We start from the raw sequence: 23,973 nt of genomic DNA on the forward strand, positions 1-23,973 counted from the left end.
ATTTTCTGTAACTCAATGTAGTTGAAATCCGGAAAACTTTGTCAACTTCCACCAAAATCTCTACTTTAGGCCTATTTGTGATGTAAATGTTAAGGCTTTATTAGAACACTTTCTGACATGTTTATGCATCAGCTTGAAACACTTTTTTTTATCTTGAATTTTTTTATCTTGAAATAATGGACTTAATATTGGGGGATAGGCCCTAACCAAAGCTACATACCTATTCAAGAAGTATTGAATAGTATTCTTGAAATAATTTGAAAGCCAAATAGATATAATGCTATATTGTAACCTGTTTATAAAATCTGTTCTCTTAAAAATTCTGCATACATCTTATATTTTGTATTCTAATATTAACTATGAATAGAAAATACACACTTTTCATCTATCATATAAACCCTATCAGAAGAAAATGATAACCTTGCTCAATGGGCAAGCAATTCATTCACTTTTTAAAAATTTCTAAAGGATCACCATAGTCAGAAAACTGAATAGAATATGTGTAAAAATAAAACTGACTTACCTTTTCTCTGACAAATATATAATGGATGTTGATTTCTACTGGGGACATATGTCAAAAAATTTAAAGTTGGGTTGTTAGAAGCATGTGATCCTGTAAAAACAATGAATCAATATCTTTAATACATGTCATTAAATTTTGTAATTACAGGTAGAAATTTAGAATAAATGAAAATTGAAGGTCACATTTCTGACTTGGTATGAGAAGAAGAAATGTATGATTAAACACAGCATAAAAGAGACAAACTTTCCATTTACATGAGTATATCCTGTGCATTCAAGTAATAGGAAATATCTTGTGGTCTTGAACTTCATACACCTTGAAAATTGATTGCCATTTTTAAAAGGGGTTGTATTAATTATTATTTTAAGCATCACAATAGAAAAAATTTGATGTCACAGACCAATAGTGATTATTTTACAAACATCATTAGGTCAACAGGGGTCAAATTAAGGTTAGTTGTAATAAAATCTTGGAATTAGAACTTGATTTATACAGTGGTATCAATTCCTCACCTAGTTTGACCTCCAATGGGTTGATAGTGTGAGGTAAATCATCCATATCATAGTAAAATTCTCCTTTCTTTTCGTCTGACTTTGGTCTTCTCAGTAACCCAGTATAGTACATCACCTGTTAATTACATGAAACTCTTGTGAAAATAAATTTCTGAATACATAAAACAGCAAATGTAAGTCTTGCAAAATACATTATTGAACATTTAAACAGCAAATTAAAAATTAAGTCTTGCAACATACATTACTGTAAATTTGTAAACATGCTTAAAAATTAAGTCATGCAAGATACATAATAATGTAAATTTAAAAAAAAAAATCTAGGCATGTGACATACATTAATGTAAATTTGAATAAAATAAAAAATCAACTCTTGAGTACAAATTGTCTTTGTTTTAAGGGAGAGGTGTGTCTATGAGGTAAAAAGGAAATTAAGCCATATGTCAAATATTAAGTGTGAAAAAGACTGACCTATTTTAGATTGATTGATTGTTGCTTAATGTCTAGTGGTAAAATTATTTCACGCCTATTCAAATTGAGCAATATTTCAGCCAATTTCAAGTGAGATATGACTTACCTGTGATTTGATGTTCAACTTTGCATACTGTTCAATTTTTAATATCAATGGGTCTAAATATGCTGTAAAAATAATCAAAAGCATTTAAAAAGAAGCTAAGTCGTTATGAAAATAAAACAGTAATTTGGAAATATATGGCTTTCTACAAGCCCCTTTTACCTCTTCTCTATCAACATGATTTAGTCTTCTTACTCTCAATATGTATATATTTACTATATTTCCAAAATTAAAAAGCATAAAAGATGATGTTAAATGTTAAATACAATAAAAGGCATAAAAATAACATCTGTATGTAATAAAATAACTTTGATCAGGCCAACCTTAAAAATATGTTTGTTTGCAGTTTTCCGACTGTACCTTCAGACTGCAGGGTCGGTAGGTAGGAAAAATATTTTATTTTATCAGCCAGAATAAAGTTTAAACAAGTAGTTTAACACAAACCAAGTTTCTTGTGAAGAAAAAACATTTCAAAACAACAAACACTGAAAACCAACATGAAATGAACAGGCATTTTCAGGTAAACAACTTTGTAACCAAAACTGAAACTTAACATAGTGTCATTATACAATTTATGACGTAAATTTATGGTATTATGAAAAACTGGAACACTTATAAACAAGGAATGACTAGAATTGTTGTAAAGAAACATATTCACTGACATATATGCATCTTTACTAGAATGTTTTCATGAGTAGAGTATTTGCATTGAAAAATGTAGATATTAAAGATTCAAAAGACAATTTAGGAGTGTGTTAAAAAAAATCAACCATTAAATCTTCCTCAATTAAAAAAAAAAGACAACTTAAAAACAATATATTAGACATCTGACTGTTATAAAGGTTATATTTGGAAAGATATATGTTGATGCCAGGCTTTAATTAAAACAAACAAAAATCTTAAGACTAGCTTTGTGGTGAAATCCATCACCCCCAGTTTTTGGTGGGGTTCGTGTTGCTTAGTCTTTAGTTTTCTATGTTGTGTCATCTGTACTTATATTTGTCTGTTTGTCTTTTTATTTTTTAGCCATGGCGTTGTCAGTTTATTTTCGATCTACGAGTTTGACTGTCCCTCTGGTATCTTTCGCCCCTCTTCCATAGCACCCCATTAAAAGTACTGTACTGAAATGTTTTGACTGCATAAAAAAATTGACAGCATAGCTCCTAGCTAAGGACATATTTCAATTCAATTCACACAGGCCACACAGTTTGTGTATATTTAATATTGTAAGAGAGAGAATAATTGCAATGAGTGGGACAGCCCCCCTTATCCTAAAGGAGCATACTCATTGCAATCGAAGATTTGATACAGAGATAATATATTTATTTCTCAAGCCAACCATTCATTTTCTCTGCATCTTTGTGTAGTTTGTGTGGCTTCTTATTGATTTAACATTTCAAATGCGTCCTTCCACCGTACATGCGTGTTTACAGGTATCCATGAAGTCACGTAGGAGTGGTTTCATCTTTGTCGTCTTCACGACGATTTAAAGAAACTATGGCATACTTCAGGCTGCTGTCAAATTGTTGAACCACTGATATTGGTTCCATAATTTTAAAGTCAGTCTCAAAAAATTCTGTATCCGATTTGTTTGACAGAAACAGTTATCGTGTCGGTTTTATGAATATCCGCTGCATCATCGTCAATGATATCATCGAAGACATCATTCCGTGTGCAATTCTGCCTGAATCAGTATAAACAGTTTACTATGAAACTTTTCTGTGTATTATTTGTCTTAAAATTGACAGAAGACGACAGAATAAAGTACTCCTCCATGACTTCGTGGATACCTGTAAACAATCTCCATGTGCTTTACCATTAAAGGGTCCGATGAACGCTTGACAGGAAGGGAAGAAAAACCGAACTTTAATTCCGGAAACAACCAGAAATTCTGGATCGAGTCAATAGAAGTATTAAAAATAATTTCTTCAAATTTAAAGCAATAAAATGTTCACAGTCGGGCGGATTTTCGAAGGTCGGTCGGTAAACTGCAAACAAACAATATTTTAATTTAAGCCTCAGGAACATGTGTTATATGCAACAAAATAACTTTGATCAGGAACATGTGTTATATGCAACAAAATAACTTTGATCAGGAACATGTGTTATATGCAACAAAATGACTTTGATTTAGACCATTTGTTTTATGCATCATTTTAGTTGCAGAATGGTAAGGGTATTATTATATAGTATAATTTTACAATGATCTTGCAAACTTCATATTATAAATCTCATTGGACATCTAAAATATCAGATTGAGAGTTCACACAAGTAAGGGTAATTTTGTATATTTGTTTGTTACAATTACTCACAAACTCCATGTTCTATATCCCACTGGATGTCTAAAATGTCAGGTTGAGGGTTCACAAGGCTAAAGGTTATATCATATTCATCATTTGATTTGACAGCTCTCATGCTTTCTTTATCTGGCTAAAAGTATGAAAAATTAGAAAAAAACAAATGGTTTTATATTAGTTGTAACTTTCTTTCCATGATTAAATTTGGTATTTTGAAGCATTCAAACTAGCTCCACTAAAAAACATCTTGCCTTTAAGTGAATGCAATAGAAACATAGTAGCAACATGATACATTTTTAATTCAATAACTTTTTCAGTAGAATAATAGAACATCAGAAAGTGATCTATTGAAATTGAAATACATTATGTATATGCCTGTCCCTAGATTTTTTTACATAAATCAGGCATTTAGTTTTCTTGCTTGAATTGTTTTACATTTGTCATTTTGGGCCTTCTGTAGCTTACTATGGGGTATGGGTTTTGCTCATTGTTGAAAGACGTACTATGACCTATAGTTGATTACTCCTATGTCATTTGGTCTTGGTTGGAAAGTTGTCTCATAGGCAATTATACCAAATCTTCAAATTTTGATAGGGTGTTAAATGTTGTGGCTTGTATGAAGAAAAACATTCTAACTACCTTACTAGTTATGGTATGGATCTTTTGTTGACAGCTGTTGTAAACGTAGAATTCCGAGCATTCATAATTTATAACTAAACACCATCTTTGTAGAAAATAACAGTCACGATTTATTCACACTGCATGTATTATACAGACGTTACATAAAATACAAAACACACGGCATACACTCCGACATTTCAAACCATTTCAGCTATCTTGTTCATTCGTCAACCCATCTATCCCCTCTCACGTCACTATCATACAACGTCAAAATACGGGAAAACAACGTTAACACCTTACTGCGTAATCACGGACATGTAGACAAAGTCACAGTCACAACAACAGCTATACAATGACTAACTGCCTTACTAATTATGGTATGGATCTTTTGTTGACAGCTATACAATGACTAACTGCCTTACTAATTATGGTAGGGATCTTTTGTTGACAGCTATACAATGACTAACTGCCTTACTAATTATGGTAGGGATCTTTTGTTGACAGCCATACAACGACTAACTGCCTTACTAATTATGGTAGGGATCTTTTGTTGACAGCCATACAATGACTAACTGCCTTAATAATTATGGTAGGGATCTTTTGTTGACAGCCATACAATGACTAACTGCCTTACTAATTATGGTATGGATCTTTTGTTGACAGCCATACAATGACTAACTGCCTTACTAATTATGGTAGGGATCTTTTGTTGACAGCCATACAATGACTAACTGCATTACTAATTATGGTATGGATCTTTTGTTGACAGCCATACAATGACTAACTGCCTTACTAATTATGGTAGGGATTTTTTGTTGACAGCCATACAATGACTAACTGCCTTACTAATTATGGTGGGGATCTTTTGTTGACAGCCATACAATGACTAACTGCCTTACTAATTATGGTATGGATCTTTTGTTGACAGCCATACAATGACCTGTAGATAATCCTTATTTTGTTTTTTTCATCTCTGGTGGATACTGGTCTCATTATTTTTATATCAGAATATGTGGTTGTGCCTTGTAGTAACATAATGCCAAAATCTTATACAATTATTGACTTTTGATGAGGTTGATACAATGATTTATCAACTGAAATCAAAAGTCAACAATTGTTTTATTATATGACTGTTTATCCTTCACCAATTTTCTAGTATTTGTTCAAGATACTTTTAAAACTGTTTTTATACTAAATATAATTTATCATCTGCTTTTGCAGTTGCTAATTTTCAACAGTTGAAATATCCAATAAAGTTTACTAAAAAAAATACACAGAAAACAAGAAGAGAAAAATTACACCGAAAACAAGAAGAAAAGAAAAAAACGGGAATTTACATGACGTCACAAACCTACATCATTGACGTTGCCTTGGAATATCTATATTTAGGTACATAGACACTGTTCCAAATCTTATATTAACCTCTCATGATTTGAGAAGCTGTGAATATAACGTTTTATCAAAGAAGATTTCCTATGCTTTTAGCCAATGAGAAAACAGAAAATTTTTAGCCATATAATAAATTACATTAATGTGAAAACTAAGCAATAAGATATTAACCAAAATGTAACAAAATCAAGTTCCTGAAATAATTTACCTGTTGGTTTATTTTCTGTCCTTTCTTGGCTTGGTTCTGTCCTTTAGTAGCTTGATAAGTCTTTGTCAGCACTGATTCTCTAACTAAATGTTCCTTAACAAGGCGTACAATGTCATCAGATACTGAAGATAATTCTGTAATACAATAGTTTTTTTTAATAGATGTACAATGTCATCCAATACAGAAGATAATTCTATAATAGAAAGCTTTTATTTACAAAGTTTACAATGTCATCAGATACTGAAGATAGTTCTGTAATACATGTAAAAAGCTTTTTTTCACTAGGTGTACAATGTCATCTGATACAAAAGATAATTCTATAATAGAAAGCTTTCATTTACCAGGTGTACAATGTCATTCGAAACTGACAATAATTTTGTAATTCAAAATATTGATATATTTTCCTGACATCAGTCTACTGTCCAAAAGGTACAGTATTTTCAAGAATTCACCTTTGAGCAGTCACATTCAAACTTTTAACTTATTTTTTTCAAAAACTTTGAATTTTTCGAAATACTAAGGATTTTCCAACCCCGGAATAGATAACCTTAGCTGAACTTGGCAAAACCTTTTGAATTTTCGGTCCATAATGCTCTTTAACTTCGTACTTTATTTGGCCTTTTTAAATTTTTTGATTCAAGCGTCAGTGATGAGTCTTTTGTAGACAAAACACATACCTGGCGTACAAATTTTAATCCTGTTATATATGATGAGTTTAATTCCTTAACTCTCCATAACTATTTATATATATCAATTGTTTGATATGGCACTAATTTCTCTCAATCAAAGTGCTTGCAAGCACTGAAGGGTAAAGATTGCTTTAATTTATGAGTGGGAGGTAAAACTAAATATTGCATTGTATAAAGCAGTGGTTTACAATTCTTGACAAAGGAAGATAACTCAAATTTTTAAAAATGACTTTAACAATGACATCAATGATATTTTTAGAACAGATATTAGATTCCTGCACCTTGCAAAAGTTGTGTATTTTTCTTGACAAGTATAACATCATTTTGTAACTTGAATATCTGAGTATATATTTCATTGATAAATTTCTGGAAATGTTCATGGATAGGATGTATAGAATGTTATGATCAATGCACTATATTTTGTGTATCTCAAAAGTAGTGATAAACCTTGGAAGATTTAGAAATCAAGTCAGTACCATAGGGTTTTGATTGCATTTCATGCAATCTTTACCCAAAAACCATCATAATCTAAAATTCAAAGACAATATCATATGACCATATAAGATATGAAACTGAGATATTTAACAATAATAACATTAGCATTATTTTCTACAATGTAAAACTTAAATATTACATTAATATATTACCTCTGCCTTTTGTGGACAAATACAGTGCATGATGGGTACCAATGTAAGGCTTTGTTAGTTTCTTTGGTAACAAATAAATCTCATATCTATTCTGTTTTTCATCTTCTACATGTAACTTTTCATCTAAACCTAAAAATAATAAAAGACTTGAAAACAAGACATAAATGGAAAGTTTAAATTTCAGTCTATTATCCAACTCTGTCCTTTATGTACCAACAAACAAAAAGGAAAAAAAACTCAAAAAAACAACATGAGTACATAAGCTGAGTTGCAATCGTTATGGAATTGTAGTAGAAGAAACAGATTTTTCAGTAGCTTACTGATCACTTCATTTTGATGATGAAGATTGTAAAGTCTGCTGACAATTTATGTTAAAAGATGTGAAAAAAGGTATTGTGACCTTGACCTTTGACCCAAAAATCTACAGGAGTCTTTTTCTTTCCAAGTGCCATTCTCAAGCTAAGTTTGGTGAATGTTGGACATATGTTATCATTTAAATCTTTGACAATTCATAAGAAGCTATATGACGCTACCTGGTAATTCCAATTTTTCATGAACTTGCTCGTCCTTTGTACATTGTCGAACATTTACTCTGTATTTACTGTAGATATCACTTTCTTTAGAAGCTGGAAAAAAAATTAACATTAAAAAAGTACAATACCTTTACAAAAATATCCAGGAGAAGAAAGAAAAATATGAGTTCTATTTGAACTGGCATCCTTTATCTTAAAGCACAATGATATTTCGTTCTTAAAATATCTCCTATAAATATTTCACAATCATCCATTAGAAACTAGTGATAACTGCTCATTTTTGAAGATCTAGACTGCACAGTAACCTGTAGCAGTTTATGTCCTCGTCCTTTGGTCTTTAGTTTGTCTCATAACCAATCATATCTACTTATCTAACACTTTTTAAATGGATGAACTGTATTTGTATATCCTTCCCTTAATATAGCAATGAAAAGAAAAAAAAAATTAAACAAAATTTCAGATAGGCAAAATATATCTCATACATATTTGTGGTGGTGTACAATAACTTAAGAAGAGTACCTAAGTGTGATGTTAGAAGTCCTGATAATGAGGTTAGGTCTACATCAGTTATTTGGACATCAAAATTAATGACCTCCAAATCAACTGTATACTTCAACTGAAAAATATAAAATAAAAATTTCTTTAATACAGTAGTATTATTATGTTTAGTAATAGACTGTATCCAAGTTGTCAATTACTCATTAACTCACGTAAAAATTCCTACAGATCTGCAATTCTTTTAAGAAAAACATTTCAGTATAACTTGTGATAAATTTAAACTGAAACATTCTTTTACAGACACAAGCTACTGTTAACATATGTATAGCCATATGTTAAGAATTGCGCTTAATTAAAAAGTACCCTTTATATTATATAGAAAGCTGAAACACCATAATCAAACTTGAGATCACTATTAAGGATACACAGCCCAACCCATTAATCTACATTGGTGTAGTGACCATATTTAAATGAAACAAAATATTACACTGCTTCATACTGCATTTTAAAATACCATTGAAGTAAGATTGTTATGAGTTGTGGGGTATATTTTAAAGAGATTTTCTACATAAGGAAATGCCTGTACCAAGTCAGGAATATGACAGTTGTTTTCCATTCGTTTGATATGTTTCAGCTTTCGATTTTGGCATTTGACAAGGGACTTTCCGTTTTGAATTTTCCTTGGAGTTCGGTATTTTTGTTATTTTACTTTTTTCAAAGAGACAGTTATCTGACAACACAGATCAGTTCATAGGAGTCGGATTGAAATTTTCACCACTCATACCCACAGTAAGAACAATGAGTTGCATGCAATGCCATGCTAAGTAATAGTACAGACATTGATGTGAGATTCCATTCACAGTGGGTATATTAAGAATTCAACATATCATCAAACAGAACTGACTCTCCAACAGATTTGAAAATCTCTTACCATGCTTCAAAATTTTAAAATGTTTCGACTTATCATGGGGTTTGTACTTACATGAACAACACGACGGGTGCCAAAAGTGTAGCAGGATCTGCTTACCCTTCCAGAGCACCTGAGATCACCCCCAGTTTTTGGTGGGGTTTGTGTTGCTCAGTCTTTATTTTTCTATGTTGTGTTTCATGAACTGTTGTTTTTGGTAGGGTTCATATTGCTCAGTCTTTAGTTTTCTATGTTGTGTTTTGTGTACTGTTGTTTGTCTGTTTGTCTTTTTCTTTTTCAGCCATGTTGTTGTCAGTTTATTTTCGACTTATGAATTTGAATGTCCCTTTGGTATCTTTCACCTCTCTTTTAATACAGAAAAACATGAAAGGACCAATGAACAGACTGATGGATAGATGAACAAGCAGACATTAATGCAAAATACAACCCAGTCTGTGAGTCTGGGTATAACATAGTTCAGTTGTGAGTCTGGGTATGACATAGTTCAGTTGAGAGTCTGGGTATAACATAGTTCAGTTGTGAGTCTGGGTATAACATAGTTCAGTTGAGAGTCTGGGTATAACATAGTTCAGTTGTGAGTCTGGGTATAACATATTTCAGTTGAAAGTCTTGGTATAACATATTTCAGTTGAGAGTCTGGGTATAACATAGTTCAGTTGAGAGTCTGGGTATAACATAGTTCAGTTGTGAGTCTGGGTATAACATATTTCAGTTGAGAGTCTGGGTATAACATATTTCAACTGAGAGTCTGGGTATAACATAGTTCAGTTGAGATGGGTGAGCTGAACATCAACTGATTTGATAGACAATCTCTCAATTAAACCAAATTTACTGAAATTCTTCTTAGCATTCAGGTGTAAGGACAAAAAAGAAGGCAACAAGTCATACTTATCTGTTTTTATTGTGTGACAATTCTTACTTTACATATAAACTTTTACTTTGAACTAGATCATCAAAAAGTTGACTCAGTTTCTTAGTCATGTTTAATTTGTGTGACATTACCATGTTTTTTGTGTGACATTACTATGTTATTGTGTGACATAACTGTTTCATTTGCATGACATTATCATGATATTTGTGTGAAATCATCATGATATTTATGTGATATTATCATGTCATTTGTGTGACATTATCATGTCATTTGTGTGATATTATCATGTCATTTATGTGACATTATCATGTTAATTGCCTGACATTATCATGTCATTTGTGTGACATTATCATGTCATTTGTGTGATATTATCATGTTATTTGCGTGATATTATCATGTCATTTGTGTGATATTATCATGTCATTTGTGTGATATTATCATGTTATTTATGTGACATTATCATGTCATTTGTGTGACATTATCATATTATTTGCCTGACATTATCATGTCATTTGTGTGATATTATCATGTTATTTGTGTGACATTATCATGTCATTTGTGTGACAATATCATGTCATTTGTGTGACATTATCATGTTATTTGCCTGACATTATCATGTCATTTGTGTGACATTATCATGTTATTTGCCTTACATTATCATGTCATTTGTGTGACATTATCATGTTATTTGCCTGACAATATCATGTCATTTGTGTGATATTATCATGTTATTTGCCTGACATTATCATGTTATTTGCCTGACATTATCATGTCATTTGTGTGACATTATCATGTCATTTGTGTGACATTATTATGTCATTTGTGTGATATTATCATGTTATTTGCCTGACATTATCATGTTATTTGCCTGACATTATCATACTATTTGTGTATTTTACTATTTACAGCTTGGGTGACTGTATCCCAACATCATATCCTTTTTTTTAAATTGGTCCATGCATAGCAAAATGTTAACAAAGTAAGATTGTTACCTTTGCTTGATATAAGTCCTCTATATCTGAGTAAGGAAGACTAACTCTGTATACTTCTGTTGTTTTCCACCATAAAGGTAATCCAATGACGATATAAACAAAACCAACTCCCAAAGCAGCATATATCTGGGTCCAGGTTTCTGAAAAAGAAATATATAAATACTTAAACTTGCATATATTTCTGGGAGTTTGGATAGGCAAGGAAAAAACAACTTTTCATATCATCTGCACCTACTACATTATCTTAAACTGTGAAAAATGATGGAACATGGAAAATCAAAGAAATCTTTATGGACAACCTTTAATTTATAGGGATAGAGAAAAATAATGGTGCAATTTCAAGGATGTGATGAAATGGAGGAGAGAATAAGAGGTTTAGTATTCTTTTTACCCAGCAAACAATGTTCAGTCTCAATTAAGTGTCCAGAAACAGACAAAATTTCCTGTCATGGCCAATTCTTAAAGCCCTTGACTGAAATGTGTTTAGGAAATTAGGTCGAGAAAAAAAATTAAAATAGAAAGTTTAGGAAATAACAATTAATGTCAGAAATTGAAATCTTTTGTTACAGGTTACTATGTCTTTATTATTTTCCAGTAAAAAAACTGACATTTGTACTTTAATTGAGTAAAAGTGACATGTATCTCAAAATTATAATCTTGATGATCAGTTTTAAACCAAACTATATGTAAAATTTGAAGGACCGGAACAATCTTTTTTCTTTACTTATGAATATTTCTGGAAATATTTTGGACCAACAAGCACACAAAAGGTATTCAAGTATTTGTATATATGCAAAAAATTCTAGTCATCAATGAAGAATTCATGGCAAAATTGAGGCTCAGGTTTGAGAGCAAATTTTTTCTCAAGAGTCCAGACGAAAATAATGGCTCCACCTTTAAGTCATAGGAATGCTGCACAGCAAAAAATTTAATTAGCCCTTCAAGATGACATAATTTATTTATTTGGGCTATGGTGTAACATTGGATGTCATCATTATCTTGTGACTTTTGCTCATGAAATGTGTGAGAGAAAAATGTGGTATCAGGTCCGTTTGCCCTGATTACATGTTGGCCCTGGGTCTGTTCGCCCTTGGTTCATTTTCCCATAGAATCTGTTCCCCCTAGGTGCGTTCTCCCTACTTTTATTTAAAAAATATATTAATATTAATGGTATACCATGTTAAGGTTTTATAAACTTATTCATATATTTATATGGTAAGTATTAAACAAAATATATATCATGTATATGTTTCTTGGAATTCATGAACAAATATGGCAATATTTAGAAATTAATTGCTTGTTTGGAAGATAAACTGTTCATAGTTATGATGTCTTTGATCTCACTGATTGTTGTATTAATTGTTTTTGGTGGATTTATAATGAAAACAGCATTTAAAACAAACTAGACAGCTTGGAATGAGTAAAAACAATGATGAATGAATTGTAAAACATAAAAAGGAAACTTTGTGGTATTTATAAATTCATTTATCACTATACTGTCTAAATTAAATGATTAGAATTATTGAGGACTGAGAACCAATCTGTAATGACAAAATAAAATTTATATATACCAGTGTGATATAAATGAGAAAAACACAAGAAATTGTTAAAATGTATTAATAAAAATTAAATACATGCAGTTATCTCAGTCTTCAGTTGTTTTATATTGAATACCTTGTATTCTAGGCCTGTATTCTACAGTGCAAATCAAAGGAATATAATTATCTGGAAGCAGCAATACAACATAAATATTCGGCAAATTTTTCAACAAAATTTAATAAACTCTATTCAAATAATAAACATTATACAACAAGACAACAACAAAAAATTAAAAATCAGGGCCTTCTATTACTTTAGGGATCCCAACATTACTATTAAACAAGAGTGCACACGCTGGAATGTCTCGCCTTCTTTACTAATCATTGATATTATGTTGATAGTCCTAAATATAAAGCTTTATTACAACTGTCACATAAACTTAACATTAACCAAGAAAACTAAACATTGACCAATGAACCATGAAAATGAGGTCAAGGTCAGATGAACCATGCCAGGCAGGCATGTACAGCTAACAATTCTTCCATACAACAAATATAGTTGACCTATTGCTTATAGTAAGAAAAACAGACCAAAACACAAAAACTTAACACTGAGCAATGAACTGTGAAAATGAGGTCAAGGTCAAATAAAACCTGCACGACTGACATGTAGATCATAAAATATTTTCATACACCAAATATAGTTGACCTATTGCATTTAGTAAAAGAAAAAAAGACCAAAACTCAAAATCTTAACTTTGACCACTGAACCATGAAAATGAGGTCAAGTTCAAATGACCCCTGCCAGCTAGACATGTACACCTTACAATCATTCCATACACCAAATATAGTAGACCTATTGCATACAGTATAAGAAAAACAGACCAAAACACAAAAACTTAACTATAACCACTGAACCATGAAAATGAGGTCAAGGTCAGATGACACCTGCCTGTTGGACATGTACACCTTACAGTCCTTCCATACACCGAATATACTTGACCTATTGCTTATAGTATCTGAGATATGGACTTGACCACCAAAACTTAACCTTGTTCACTGATCCATGAAATGAGGTCGAGGTCAAGTGAAAACTGTCTGACGGGCATGAGGACCTTGCAAGGTACGCACATACCAAATATAGTTATCCTACTACTTATAATAAGAGAGAATTTAACATTACAAAAAATGTTAACTTTTTTTTCAAGTAGTCACTGAACTATGAAAATGAGGTCAAGGACATTGGACATGTGACTGACGGAAACTTCGTAACATGAGGCATCCATATACAAAGTATGAAGCATCCAGGTCTTCCACCTTCTAAAATATAAAGCTTTAAAGAAGTTAGCTAACGCCGCCGCCGCTGCCGGATCACTATCCCTATGTCGAGCTTTCTGAAACAAAAGTCGCAGGCTTGACAAAAATGGAGGGTCCCACAATATATTGTGTATTTAAAATGCATTGTGCTATTGTTTTAATAATACTGTTGTATTGATTGTTTATATAGTATTGGCTTGTATATAGGTTGTGGGACTCCTCAAGTAAAAGAAGGCATTATTGCACTCTTTTACTTTAGGGGTCCCATTAAAATTACCCATATATAGGTTGTGGGACCCCTAAAGTAAAAGAAGGCATTATTGCACTCTTTTACTTTAGGGGTCCCATTAAAATTACCTTTAAATAATTAAAAGGCACTGGCTACGATTACATTGAAATGTAACAATAATTAACTAGAGGCTCTAAAAAGCCTGTGTCGCTCACCTTGGTCTATGTGCATATTAAACAAAGGACACAGATGGATTCATGACAAAATTGTGTTTTGGTGATGGTGATGTGTTTGTAGATCTTACTTTACTGAACATTCTTGCTGCTTACAATTATCTCTATCTATAATGAACTTGGCCCAGTAGTTACAGTGGAAAATATTTTGTAAAAATTTACGAAAATTTACAAAATTTATGAAAATTGTAAAAAATTGACTATAAAGGGCAACAACTCCTTAAGGGGTCAATTGAAAATTTTGGTCATGTTGACTTATTTGTAGATCTTACTTTGCTGTACATTATTAATGTTTACAGTTTATCTCTATCTATAATAATATTCAAGATAAAATGCTTCGCTGGGCGCAGCTTGATACGACCGCAGAGGTCGAACCCTGAACAGTTGGGGCAAGTATGAACACAACATTCAAGCTTGATACAGCTCTGAATTTGGATTGTGATTAAATATTTGACACAGCATAGGTTTCTGACACAGAAAGAATGTGGTCTAAGAACTTCAATTTTTTTAATTTACCTATTATGGTCCAATTTCCAAAATCAAAATACATGGTTAGATTCAGCATATCAAAGAACCCCATATATTCAATTTTTGTTGAAATCAAACAAAGTTTAATTTTGGACCCCAACTTGGACAAACTTGAAAACTGGTCCCATAAACAAAAATCTAAACACATGTTTAGATTCAGCATATCAAAGTACCCCAAAAATTCAATTTTTGTTAAAATCAAACTAAGTTTAATTTTGGACCCTTTGGACCTTAATGTAGACCAATTTAAAAATGGGACCCAAAATTAAAAATCTAAAAACACGGTTAGATTTGGCATATCAAAGAACCCCAAGAATTCAATTTTTGATGAAATCAAACAAAGTTTAATTTTGGACCCTTTTGACCTCAATATGAACCAATTTGATAGCGGCCCACAAATAAAAAATCTAAATACATGGTAAGATTCAGCATATCAAAGAACCCCATATATTCAATTTTTGTTGAAATCAAACAAAGTTTAATTTTGGACCCCAATTTGGACCACTTGAAAACTGGGCCAAAAATCTAAAATCTAAATACATGTTTAGATTCAGCATATCAAAGAACCCCATATATTCAATTTTTGTTGAAATCAAACAAAGTTTAATTTTGGACCCCAACTTGGACCAACTTGAAAACTGGGCCCATTATCAAAAATCTAAACACATGTTTAGATTCAGCATATCAAAGAACCCCAAGAATTCAATTTTTGTTAAAATCAAACTAAGTTTAATTTTGGACCCTTTTGACCTCAATGTGGACAAAGTTGATAACGGGGCCCAAATATAAAAAATCTCAATACATGGTTAGATTCAGCATATCAAAGAACCCCATATATTCAATTTTTGTTGAAATCAAACAAAGCTTAATTTTGGACCCTTTTGACCTCAATATGAACCAATTTGATAGCGGGGTCCACAAATAAAAAATCTAAATACATGGTTAGATTCAGCATATCAAAGAACCCCATATATTCAATTTTTGTTGAAATCAAACAAAGTTTAATTTTGGACCCCAATTTGGACCAACTTGAAAACTGGGCCAAAAATCTAAAATCTAAATACATGTTTACATTCAGCATATCAAAGAACCCCATATATTCAATTTTTGTTGAAATCAAACAAAGTTTAATTTTGGACCCAAACTTGGACCAACTTGAAAACTGGGCCCATTATGAAAAATCTAAACACATTTTTAGATTCAGCATATCAAAGAACCCCAAGAATTCAATTTTTGTTAAAATCAAACTAAGTTAAATTTTGGACCCTTTTGACCTCAATGTGGACAAAGTTGATAACGGGGCCAAAAAATCAAAAATCTAAATACATGGTTAGATTCTGCATATCAAAGAACCCCATATATTCAATTTTTGTTGAAATCAAACAAAGTTTAATTTTGGACCCCAATTTGGACCAACTTGAAAACTGGGCCAAAAATCAAAAATCTAAATACATGTTTAGATTCAGCATATCAAAGAACCCCATATATTCAATTTTTGTTAAAATCAAGCAAAGTTTTATTTTGGACCCTTTGGACCTTAATGTAGACCAATTTGAAAACTGGACCCAAAATTAAAAATCTAAATACACGGTTAGATTCGGCATAACAAATAAATAAATGTGGTCAAAGATTTTACAAATCTTATGCGCATACTGTCCAATTAAAGATTACTTCTTGAAATTTTTCAATATTTGAAATTTGAAAAAAAAATAATATTTGAAGAATAATTCTTTTTAATTTCTGAAATCTGAAATGAGAAAAAATTGACCCCCCCCCCCCCTTTTTTCCCCCAAAAAATTCTTTCCCTCAAGATATGGTCATAATCTCAATTCAAATTTCCAATGGAGTTTGCAACTATAATTACCCATTTAAATTTACCATAGTGCTAACTTAATCTATTTTATAATAGAATTTAAAATATAGTGTCAAATCTTTCATATGGATTTTGTTGTAAAAAAAAAAGATGCAACATTTGCAGATATTTTTACTGGTCTTCCTTTATAAATATGCATTTCTTTAAACATAATTTAAAAGGCTAAAAGCAGTGTAAGGGAAGTAACCAAAACGTTGTATTTGGATTACCTCCCTTACACTGTTTTAAATTATCTGAATTGTTCATTAACCATTACTTTATACATAATTTAAAGCAGTGTAAGGGAGATAATTTCAATGATGAATTTGATTTATCTCCCTTACACTGCTTTAAATTATGTTTTGTACTAAAGTATTTGTCCATTAACCAGGACAACCTTGTTTTTCCCCCTTTTTTGCCCCTAATTCTTAAACGGTTTGAGCCATAACCCCCCAAAGCAAATCCTAACCATCCCTTTGTGGTATGGAAACTTGTAGTATAATTTCAGAGAGATCCATACACCGTTCCACAGTTATTGTCTGGAAACTAGAAAATGCTTATTTTTGGCCCCTTTTTGGCCCCTAATTCCTTAACTGTTGGTACCATAACCCCCAAAATCAATCCCCACCTTCCTTTTGTGGTATTGAACCTTATGGTAAAATTTCATAGAGATCCATTCACTTAAACTAAAGTTAGAGTGCGAAAACTAATGCGTATTCGGACGACGACGCCGGACGACGACGACGACGACGACGACGACGACGACGACGCCAACGTCATACCAATATACGACCACAAAAATTTTTTTGCGGTCGTATAATAATAACCAAAAGCTGCAAAATTTTCTTAAAATTACCAATTCAGGGGCAGCAACCCAACAACGTGTTGCCTGATTGGTCTGAAAATTTCAGGGCAGATAAATCTTGACCTAATGAACAATTTTATCCCGTCAGATTTGCTCTAAATGCTTTGGTTTCAGAGATATGAGCCAAAAACTGCATTTTACCCTATGTACTATTTTTTAGCTATGTCGGCCATCTTGGTTTGCGGGCGGGGTCATCAGACACATTTTTTAAACTAGATACCCTAATGATGATTGTGGACAAGTTTGGTTAAAGTTGTCTTAGTAGTTTCAGAGGAGAAGATTTTTGTAAAAGATTACAAAAATTTATGAAAAAAGGTTAAAAATTGACTATAAAGTGCAATAACTCCTTAAGGGGTCAACTGACCATTTTGGTCAAGTTGACTTATTTGTAGATCTTACTTTGCTGAACATTATTGCTGTTTACAGTTTATCTCTATCTATAATAATATTCAAGATAATAACCAAAAACGGCAAAATTTCCTTAAAATTACCAATTCAGGGGCAGCAACCCAACAACGGGTTGTCCCATTCATCTGAAAATTTCAGGGCAGATAGATCTTGACCTGATAAACAATTTTACCCCCTGTCAGATTTGCTCTAAATGCTTTGGTTTCAGAGATATAAGCCAAAATCTACATTTTACCTCTATGTTCTATTTTTAGCCATAGCGGCCATCTTGGTTGGTTAGCCGTGTCACCGGACACATTTTAAAAACTAGATACCCCAATGATGATTGTGGCCAAGTTTGGTTAAATTTGGCCAAGTAGTTTCAGAGGAGAAGATTTTTGTAAAAGTTAACAGACGACGGACGACGATGGACGACGGACGCCAAGCGATGAGAAAAGCTCACTTGGCCCTTTGGGCCAGGTAAGCTAAAAAGTTATTGTTACATTGGAGACTAATTGCCGGAATGCAGGGTTGGGTAAGGAACTCATTAATTACCAATGTAACAATAATATTTGTGTCTATGGTTATGTTGTGTTATTGTTACGTTAATGCACTTCAATGTATGCTGGGACTTGTAATATCTATAATACTAAAATAACAAGGTCCGATTTGTCAGCCAGCATGGGGTAAAAATGACGAATCAAAGAATTCAACTTTATATATAACTAATATAGGCCAATGGTGTTGATTAAAAATTACACCATTCCAGGCCCTTTTGTTTTCCACATAATTAATATTGCCAATAATTAACAAGTTCCGGGTCGAATCTGATACTGATACCAATAGTATTTGTCACCTGTTACCTATTACATAATCTGTACGTTTCGCATCTGTCAGGCACACCACCAAACGGTGCAATTAGGATTTGCTATATACACAGGTCATAATCACACCTAAATAGCTTAGTCATTATAAAGGATTGACATTACTAAATTCAATCATTGTCACATTGTTTCCGGTTGTAGTTTTTTAAGTCAGTATGACTTTATAAGATCACAATATGAATACTTAAAATCCAGACTTAAAATAAGGCGTAGGTACAGTTTCCAATGTGTAAGCCGGCATGATGTAAAAACGGCAAATCAAAGACTTCAACTTGATATATAACTAATATAGGACAATGGTGTTCAACTGTTGATTAAAATTTACACCATTCCAGGCCCTTTTGTTTTTCCAAATAATTAATATTACCAATAACTAATAAGTTCCAGGTCAACGTGTTTAAACAGAAAGATTTTAAAAGCAGATAAACCGTGCATCTAGTAATCAGATGACAATACCAATAATAAAATCCAGGCTAAGAAGAAGGTTTATACATAATCAGATACTTTAATTCAGTCACGGACCCGCTATGCCGCAGGTGTGTTCAAGTGTATTAAAATAAAACTTGAAAATTTTTATTTGAATTTTACAATATTGCATACAATTTTTTAAATTTTATTTACAACAGCAGTTTCTACTCATCCAGTATGTTGTTTTGGGAGCATTTTTCAGTTTGAAGCATTTTTTGGGTGAAACCACTCTAGCCGGGCAGCCTTCACAAACGAGTGATGCAGCAATGTGCACGTCGGTTTTGCGGACTTTACAATTCCACTCTGCAATATCCGTGTTTGAACTAGAACTGCGTTTGTACAACTGTATAAAATTTGAGTCTTGATATTATTTTAGTTTCGATTCAAACGCATCCCAAGTTTTAAATTGTTCACCCAAAACAAATTTTGTAATAGGAATCACTTCATCTATTGTTCAAAGTATATTGACAGTAATAAAGGTAGTAGTGCATTTAAATACATAGAGGTGAACACTTTTCTTCTTAACATTGATCTACAGTACTATATTTTTCAGCACTATTAAAATTTTAGTAGTATCTTGAAGAACATTAATACAATTTATACTTAAAACTATTTAAAAACACTATTTGTTAAATAATAATAATAATATCATTATTATTATTATAAGACCGCAAAAAAATTTTTGCGTCGTATAATGCTATCATTTCGTCGTCTGCATCGTCCGAAGACACATTTAGTTTCCTGACAATAACTTTAGTTTAAGTGAATGGATCTCTATGAAATTTTACCATTAGGTTCAATACCATTTTATTTTGGGGGTTATGGCACCAACAGTTAAGGAATAAGGGGCCAAAAAGGGGCCAAAAATAAGCATTTTTGTAACTTCCAGACAATAACTTGTGTGTTAGTGTATGGATCTCTCTGACATTGTACCACAAGGTTCCATATCACAAAGGGAATGCTGGGATTGATTTTGGTGGCAATTGCCTCAAAATTTTAGGAATTAGGGGACAAAAAAGGGACAAAAAACAAGCATTTTTCTAGTTTCATGACTATAACTTGTGTGTAAGTGTATGGATCTTTCTGAAATTGTACTACAAAGGTTCCATATCACAAAGGGAAAGCTGGAATTGAGTTTGGGGGTAATTGCCCAAAACGATTAGGAATAAGGGGCCAAAAATAAGCATTTTTCTAGTTTACAGACAATAACTTGTGTTTAAGTGTATTGATCTCTCTGAAATTGTACTGCAAGGTACCATAACACAAAGGGAAGGCTGGGATTGAGTTTGGGGGTAATTGCCTCAAAATTTTAGGAATTAGGAGCCAAAAAGGGGCATTTTTCTAGTTTCAGGACAATAACTTGTGTGTAAGTCTATGGATCTTTATGAAATTGTACTACAAGGTTCCATATCACAAAGGGAAAGCTAGGTTTGAGTTTGGAGGTAATTGCCCTAAACGTTTAGAAATTTGGGGCCAAAAAAAAGCATTTTTAAAGTTTCCAGACAATAACTTGTGTTCAAGTGTATGGATCTCTCTGAAATTGTACTGCAATGTACCATACCACAAAGGGAAGGTTGGGATTGAGTTTGGGGGTAATGAATCATAAGGGGTTCAAAAAATTGGGATGGGGGGGATTTTTTTTTTTCCTTTTTTTTTTCTTTAAAGTTTTCCATTCTAAGTTGGTTATTTTTGATTTACTGTGGATTCATTTATTTTCGTGGGTATCAATTTTCGTGGATAGAGAAAAAAAGACGTTTCGTGGTATACGTAAATTCGTGTATCGCTGATTACAACAAAAAAAATTCAGATACGTAATTCGTGGATTTCTTTTTAATTTAGATCATATAACCTCCTTGGTTTCATCAATAATAAAACAAACAAAAAAGAAGGAATTAATTGAAAAAGTTTTGAATTGTCAAAATCCTTTATTGGTCATTCTAGGTTAAAGTGTTCATTGAAAACTTCTATTACAATAATGGACAGAGACAACTAATTATTTGTTTGTTTTACAATTTATAATTTCTTGTCGGAATTTTATAAGGCATTCAAGACTCAATGATTGAAAGCTCATTTCCCTAATCACGATATAATAAACAGTCATATAAGTAAAAGGTGTGAAAATAAATGTTCCTGTCATAAGCAATAATACCTACGGGCAATATCCCCGTACTTAATCCTATTGATTTTTAATTACCAGTAAACCAAACTATGACACGGTAATTAACAACTTGCAGTTATTTCCCATGAACAGTTTTAATCAATTTTAAAAAGTAAATTATCACTGATATTCGATATATTTATTATTGATTTAATCCAAAATACTTGTATCTTCTTTCAATAAAAACATGTGTTGTGTTACAATGTTTATCGCTAGTCAACACTATACTAGAACTGCATAACATAACCGGAAATAAACATCCGACTCCATACACATTTCTCGGGATTATTCTTCGTTGAATTCTTAAATTCGTGGTTCGCTGTGACCCACGAAACCCACGAAAATTGGTATACCACGAATAAAAATGAATCCACAGTATATATAAAAGCAAATAATAATGATATGGTTTGGTTTCATCAAAAATTGAAATATTGGGGTTCTTTGATATGCTGAATCTAACCGTGTATTTAGATTCTTAATTTTTGGTCCCGTTTTCAAATTGGTCTACATTAAGGTCCAAAGGGTCCAAAATTAAACTTAGTTTAATTTTAACAAAAAATGAATTCTTGGGGTTTCTTTGATATGCTGAATCTAACCATGTATGTATTTAGATTTTGGATATTGGACCATAATAGGTAAATTAAAATATTTTAAGTTCTTAGACCACATTCATTCTGTGTCAGAAACCTATGCTGTGTCAAATATTTAATCACAATCCAAATTCAGAGCTGTATCAAGCTTGAATGTTTTGTCCATACTTGCCCCAACTGTTCAGGGTTCGACCTCTGCGGAGCATTTTATTATTATTATTATTATTATTATTATCAAGTACATATCGAAGAATTAAGCAACGAAACTATAGAAGGTTAAAGTTTATTAATATAACGTAACAATAACACAACGTAACCGTAGACACGAATATTATTGTTACATTCGTAATTAATCAGTTCCTTACCCAACCCTGCATTCTGGCAATTAGTCTCCAATGTAACAATAACTTTTTTATTATTGTTACATTTCAATGTAACCGTAGCCAGTGCCTAATTAAAATTTTGCCTTTTTCAGCAACCCATTTATTCTTACAACAGGTAAAGAAGTAAATATTTAATATCATTACAAAAAACGTACTTTTATGGACCGGGACCCCATAAGTAAAATCCAAAAATGTCGGGACCCCTAGAGTAAAAGAAGGCCAAAATCAGGGCGAACAGACCTAGAGCTAGGTGAATCAGGCCGAACAGACTTGGGTAGTGATGTTTCCCTTGGTCTAGAAGATATACAACCATCCTGCATGAATGGCATACTCCTTTGGCACAGTCGGCAGAACGGTACAGAGGTGGCTTACTGTGCCAAGGCGATCACTTTATCAGTTTATGGTAGTGATAAATTTTTGGAATGAAAATTATTGTCATATCGACATACTGTTACAAATTAACCTTTGAATACTTGTGCATAAAATGACAAGCAGTTACATAGTGAGATATTGACATTGTATTTAGGTTTTAATTTTTCCTATTTTGTCATTTACGTGTAACTGGTTTTTGTTTTTCCTCAGACTGTTTCATTTTCTGTTGCCGGATAATGCCGTGTCTGGTTCCTTATCGATCGGAACCCAGTCGAAGGCGATCTACCTTAATACCGCAGAAAGATAACCGATAACGTCCTTTCAGTCTATCTATCTATCTATCTTCATATTTCCGCACTCAGTCACAACTTTGACTATTACGTGCCGTCTGCAAATAAACGTACTGTAGATGTAAGACCAGTTGGAATGTCGTTAATATAATACAGGAAGAGACTTGGTCCAAGAACTGACCCCTGTGAAACCCCTGACTCAAATGCAACATACTCAGATTTTTCCCCCTCTAGAACTACTGCCTGTTTACGATTGCTTAGAAAATTTTGTATCCAGTAATTTAATTCCCCTTGTATCCCGCAATGGTGAAGCTTATTAGTTAGAAGAAAATGTGAAACTTTATCGAATGCTTTAGAAAAAGAAAAAGTTCTTTGTACAGAGTGAACTTTAATATTTAATTTTGAAAAGTACTTCGAAAATGTCAACATAAAAGAACCAAATTATTACTCATACAGTTAACAGTAATAATATTTGAGATACATAATCGTTTAAAAGCATTAATGAGTCCAAGTGAAAATAAGAACTTGTAAAATGTAATAAAAATTAGAATATTGAGTATCAACTTGTAGCAATATTATAAAACTCATATCAAAACATGT

At 32.2% G+C, this 23,973-nt stretch overlaps 2 protein-coding genes across 3 annotated transcripts in view; one reads left to right on the forward strand and one right to left on the reverse strand.

Moving 5' to 3' along the window:
* LOC127735875 (uncharacterized) overlaps nt 1-23,973 on the forward strand; it is a 125,331-nt gene that overhangs the window by 33,885 nt on the left and 67,473 nt on the right. The window lies entirely within an intron of this gene.
* The window catches only part of LOC127735877 (GPI transamidase component PIG-S-like), a 35,354-nt gene that overhangs the window by 10,202 nt on the left and 1,179 nt on the right, over nt 1-23,973 (reverse strand). The window contains exons 1-10 of one of the 2 annotated variants that reach the window (XM_052246278.1): nt 23,267-23,344; nt 11,280-11,419; nt 8,510-8,606; nt 7,991-8,083; nt 7,458-7,586; nt 6,122-6,255; nt 3,919-4,036; nt 1,610-1,671; nt 1,036-1,150; nt 524-613 (exon numbers count right to left, since the gene is read on the reverse strand). In XM_052246278.1, the coding sequence (XP_052102238.1) occupies nt 524-613; nt 1,036-1,150; nt 1,610-1,671; nt 3,919-4,036; nt 6,122-6,255; nt 7,458-7,586; nt 7,991-8,083; nt 8,510-8,606; nt 11,280-11,419; nt 23,267-23,303 (1,015 nt within the window). In that variant the 5' untranslated portion in view covers nt 23,304-23,344. Of the gene's footprint in view, nt 1-523; nt 614-1,035; nt 1,151-1,609; nt 1,672-3,918; nt 4,037-6,121; nt 6,256-7,457; nt 7,587-7,990; nt 8,084-8,509; nt 8,607-11,279; nt 11,420-23,266; nt 23,345-23,973 lie in introns of those variants that run through there. The other variant, XM_052246279.1, reaches the window with a different exon arrangement.

The sequence above is a fragment of the Mytilus californianus genome, unplaced genomic scaffold, assembly GCF_021869535.1.
Source record: "Mytilus californianus isolate M0D057914Y unplaced genomic scaffold, xbMytCali1.0.p SCAF_3, whole genome shotgun sequence".
Classification (NCBI taxonomy): domain Eukaryota; kingdom Metazoa; phylum Mollusca; class Bivalvia; order Mytilida; family Mytilidae; genus Mytilus; species Mytilus californianus.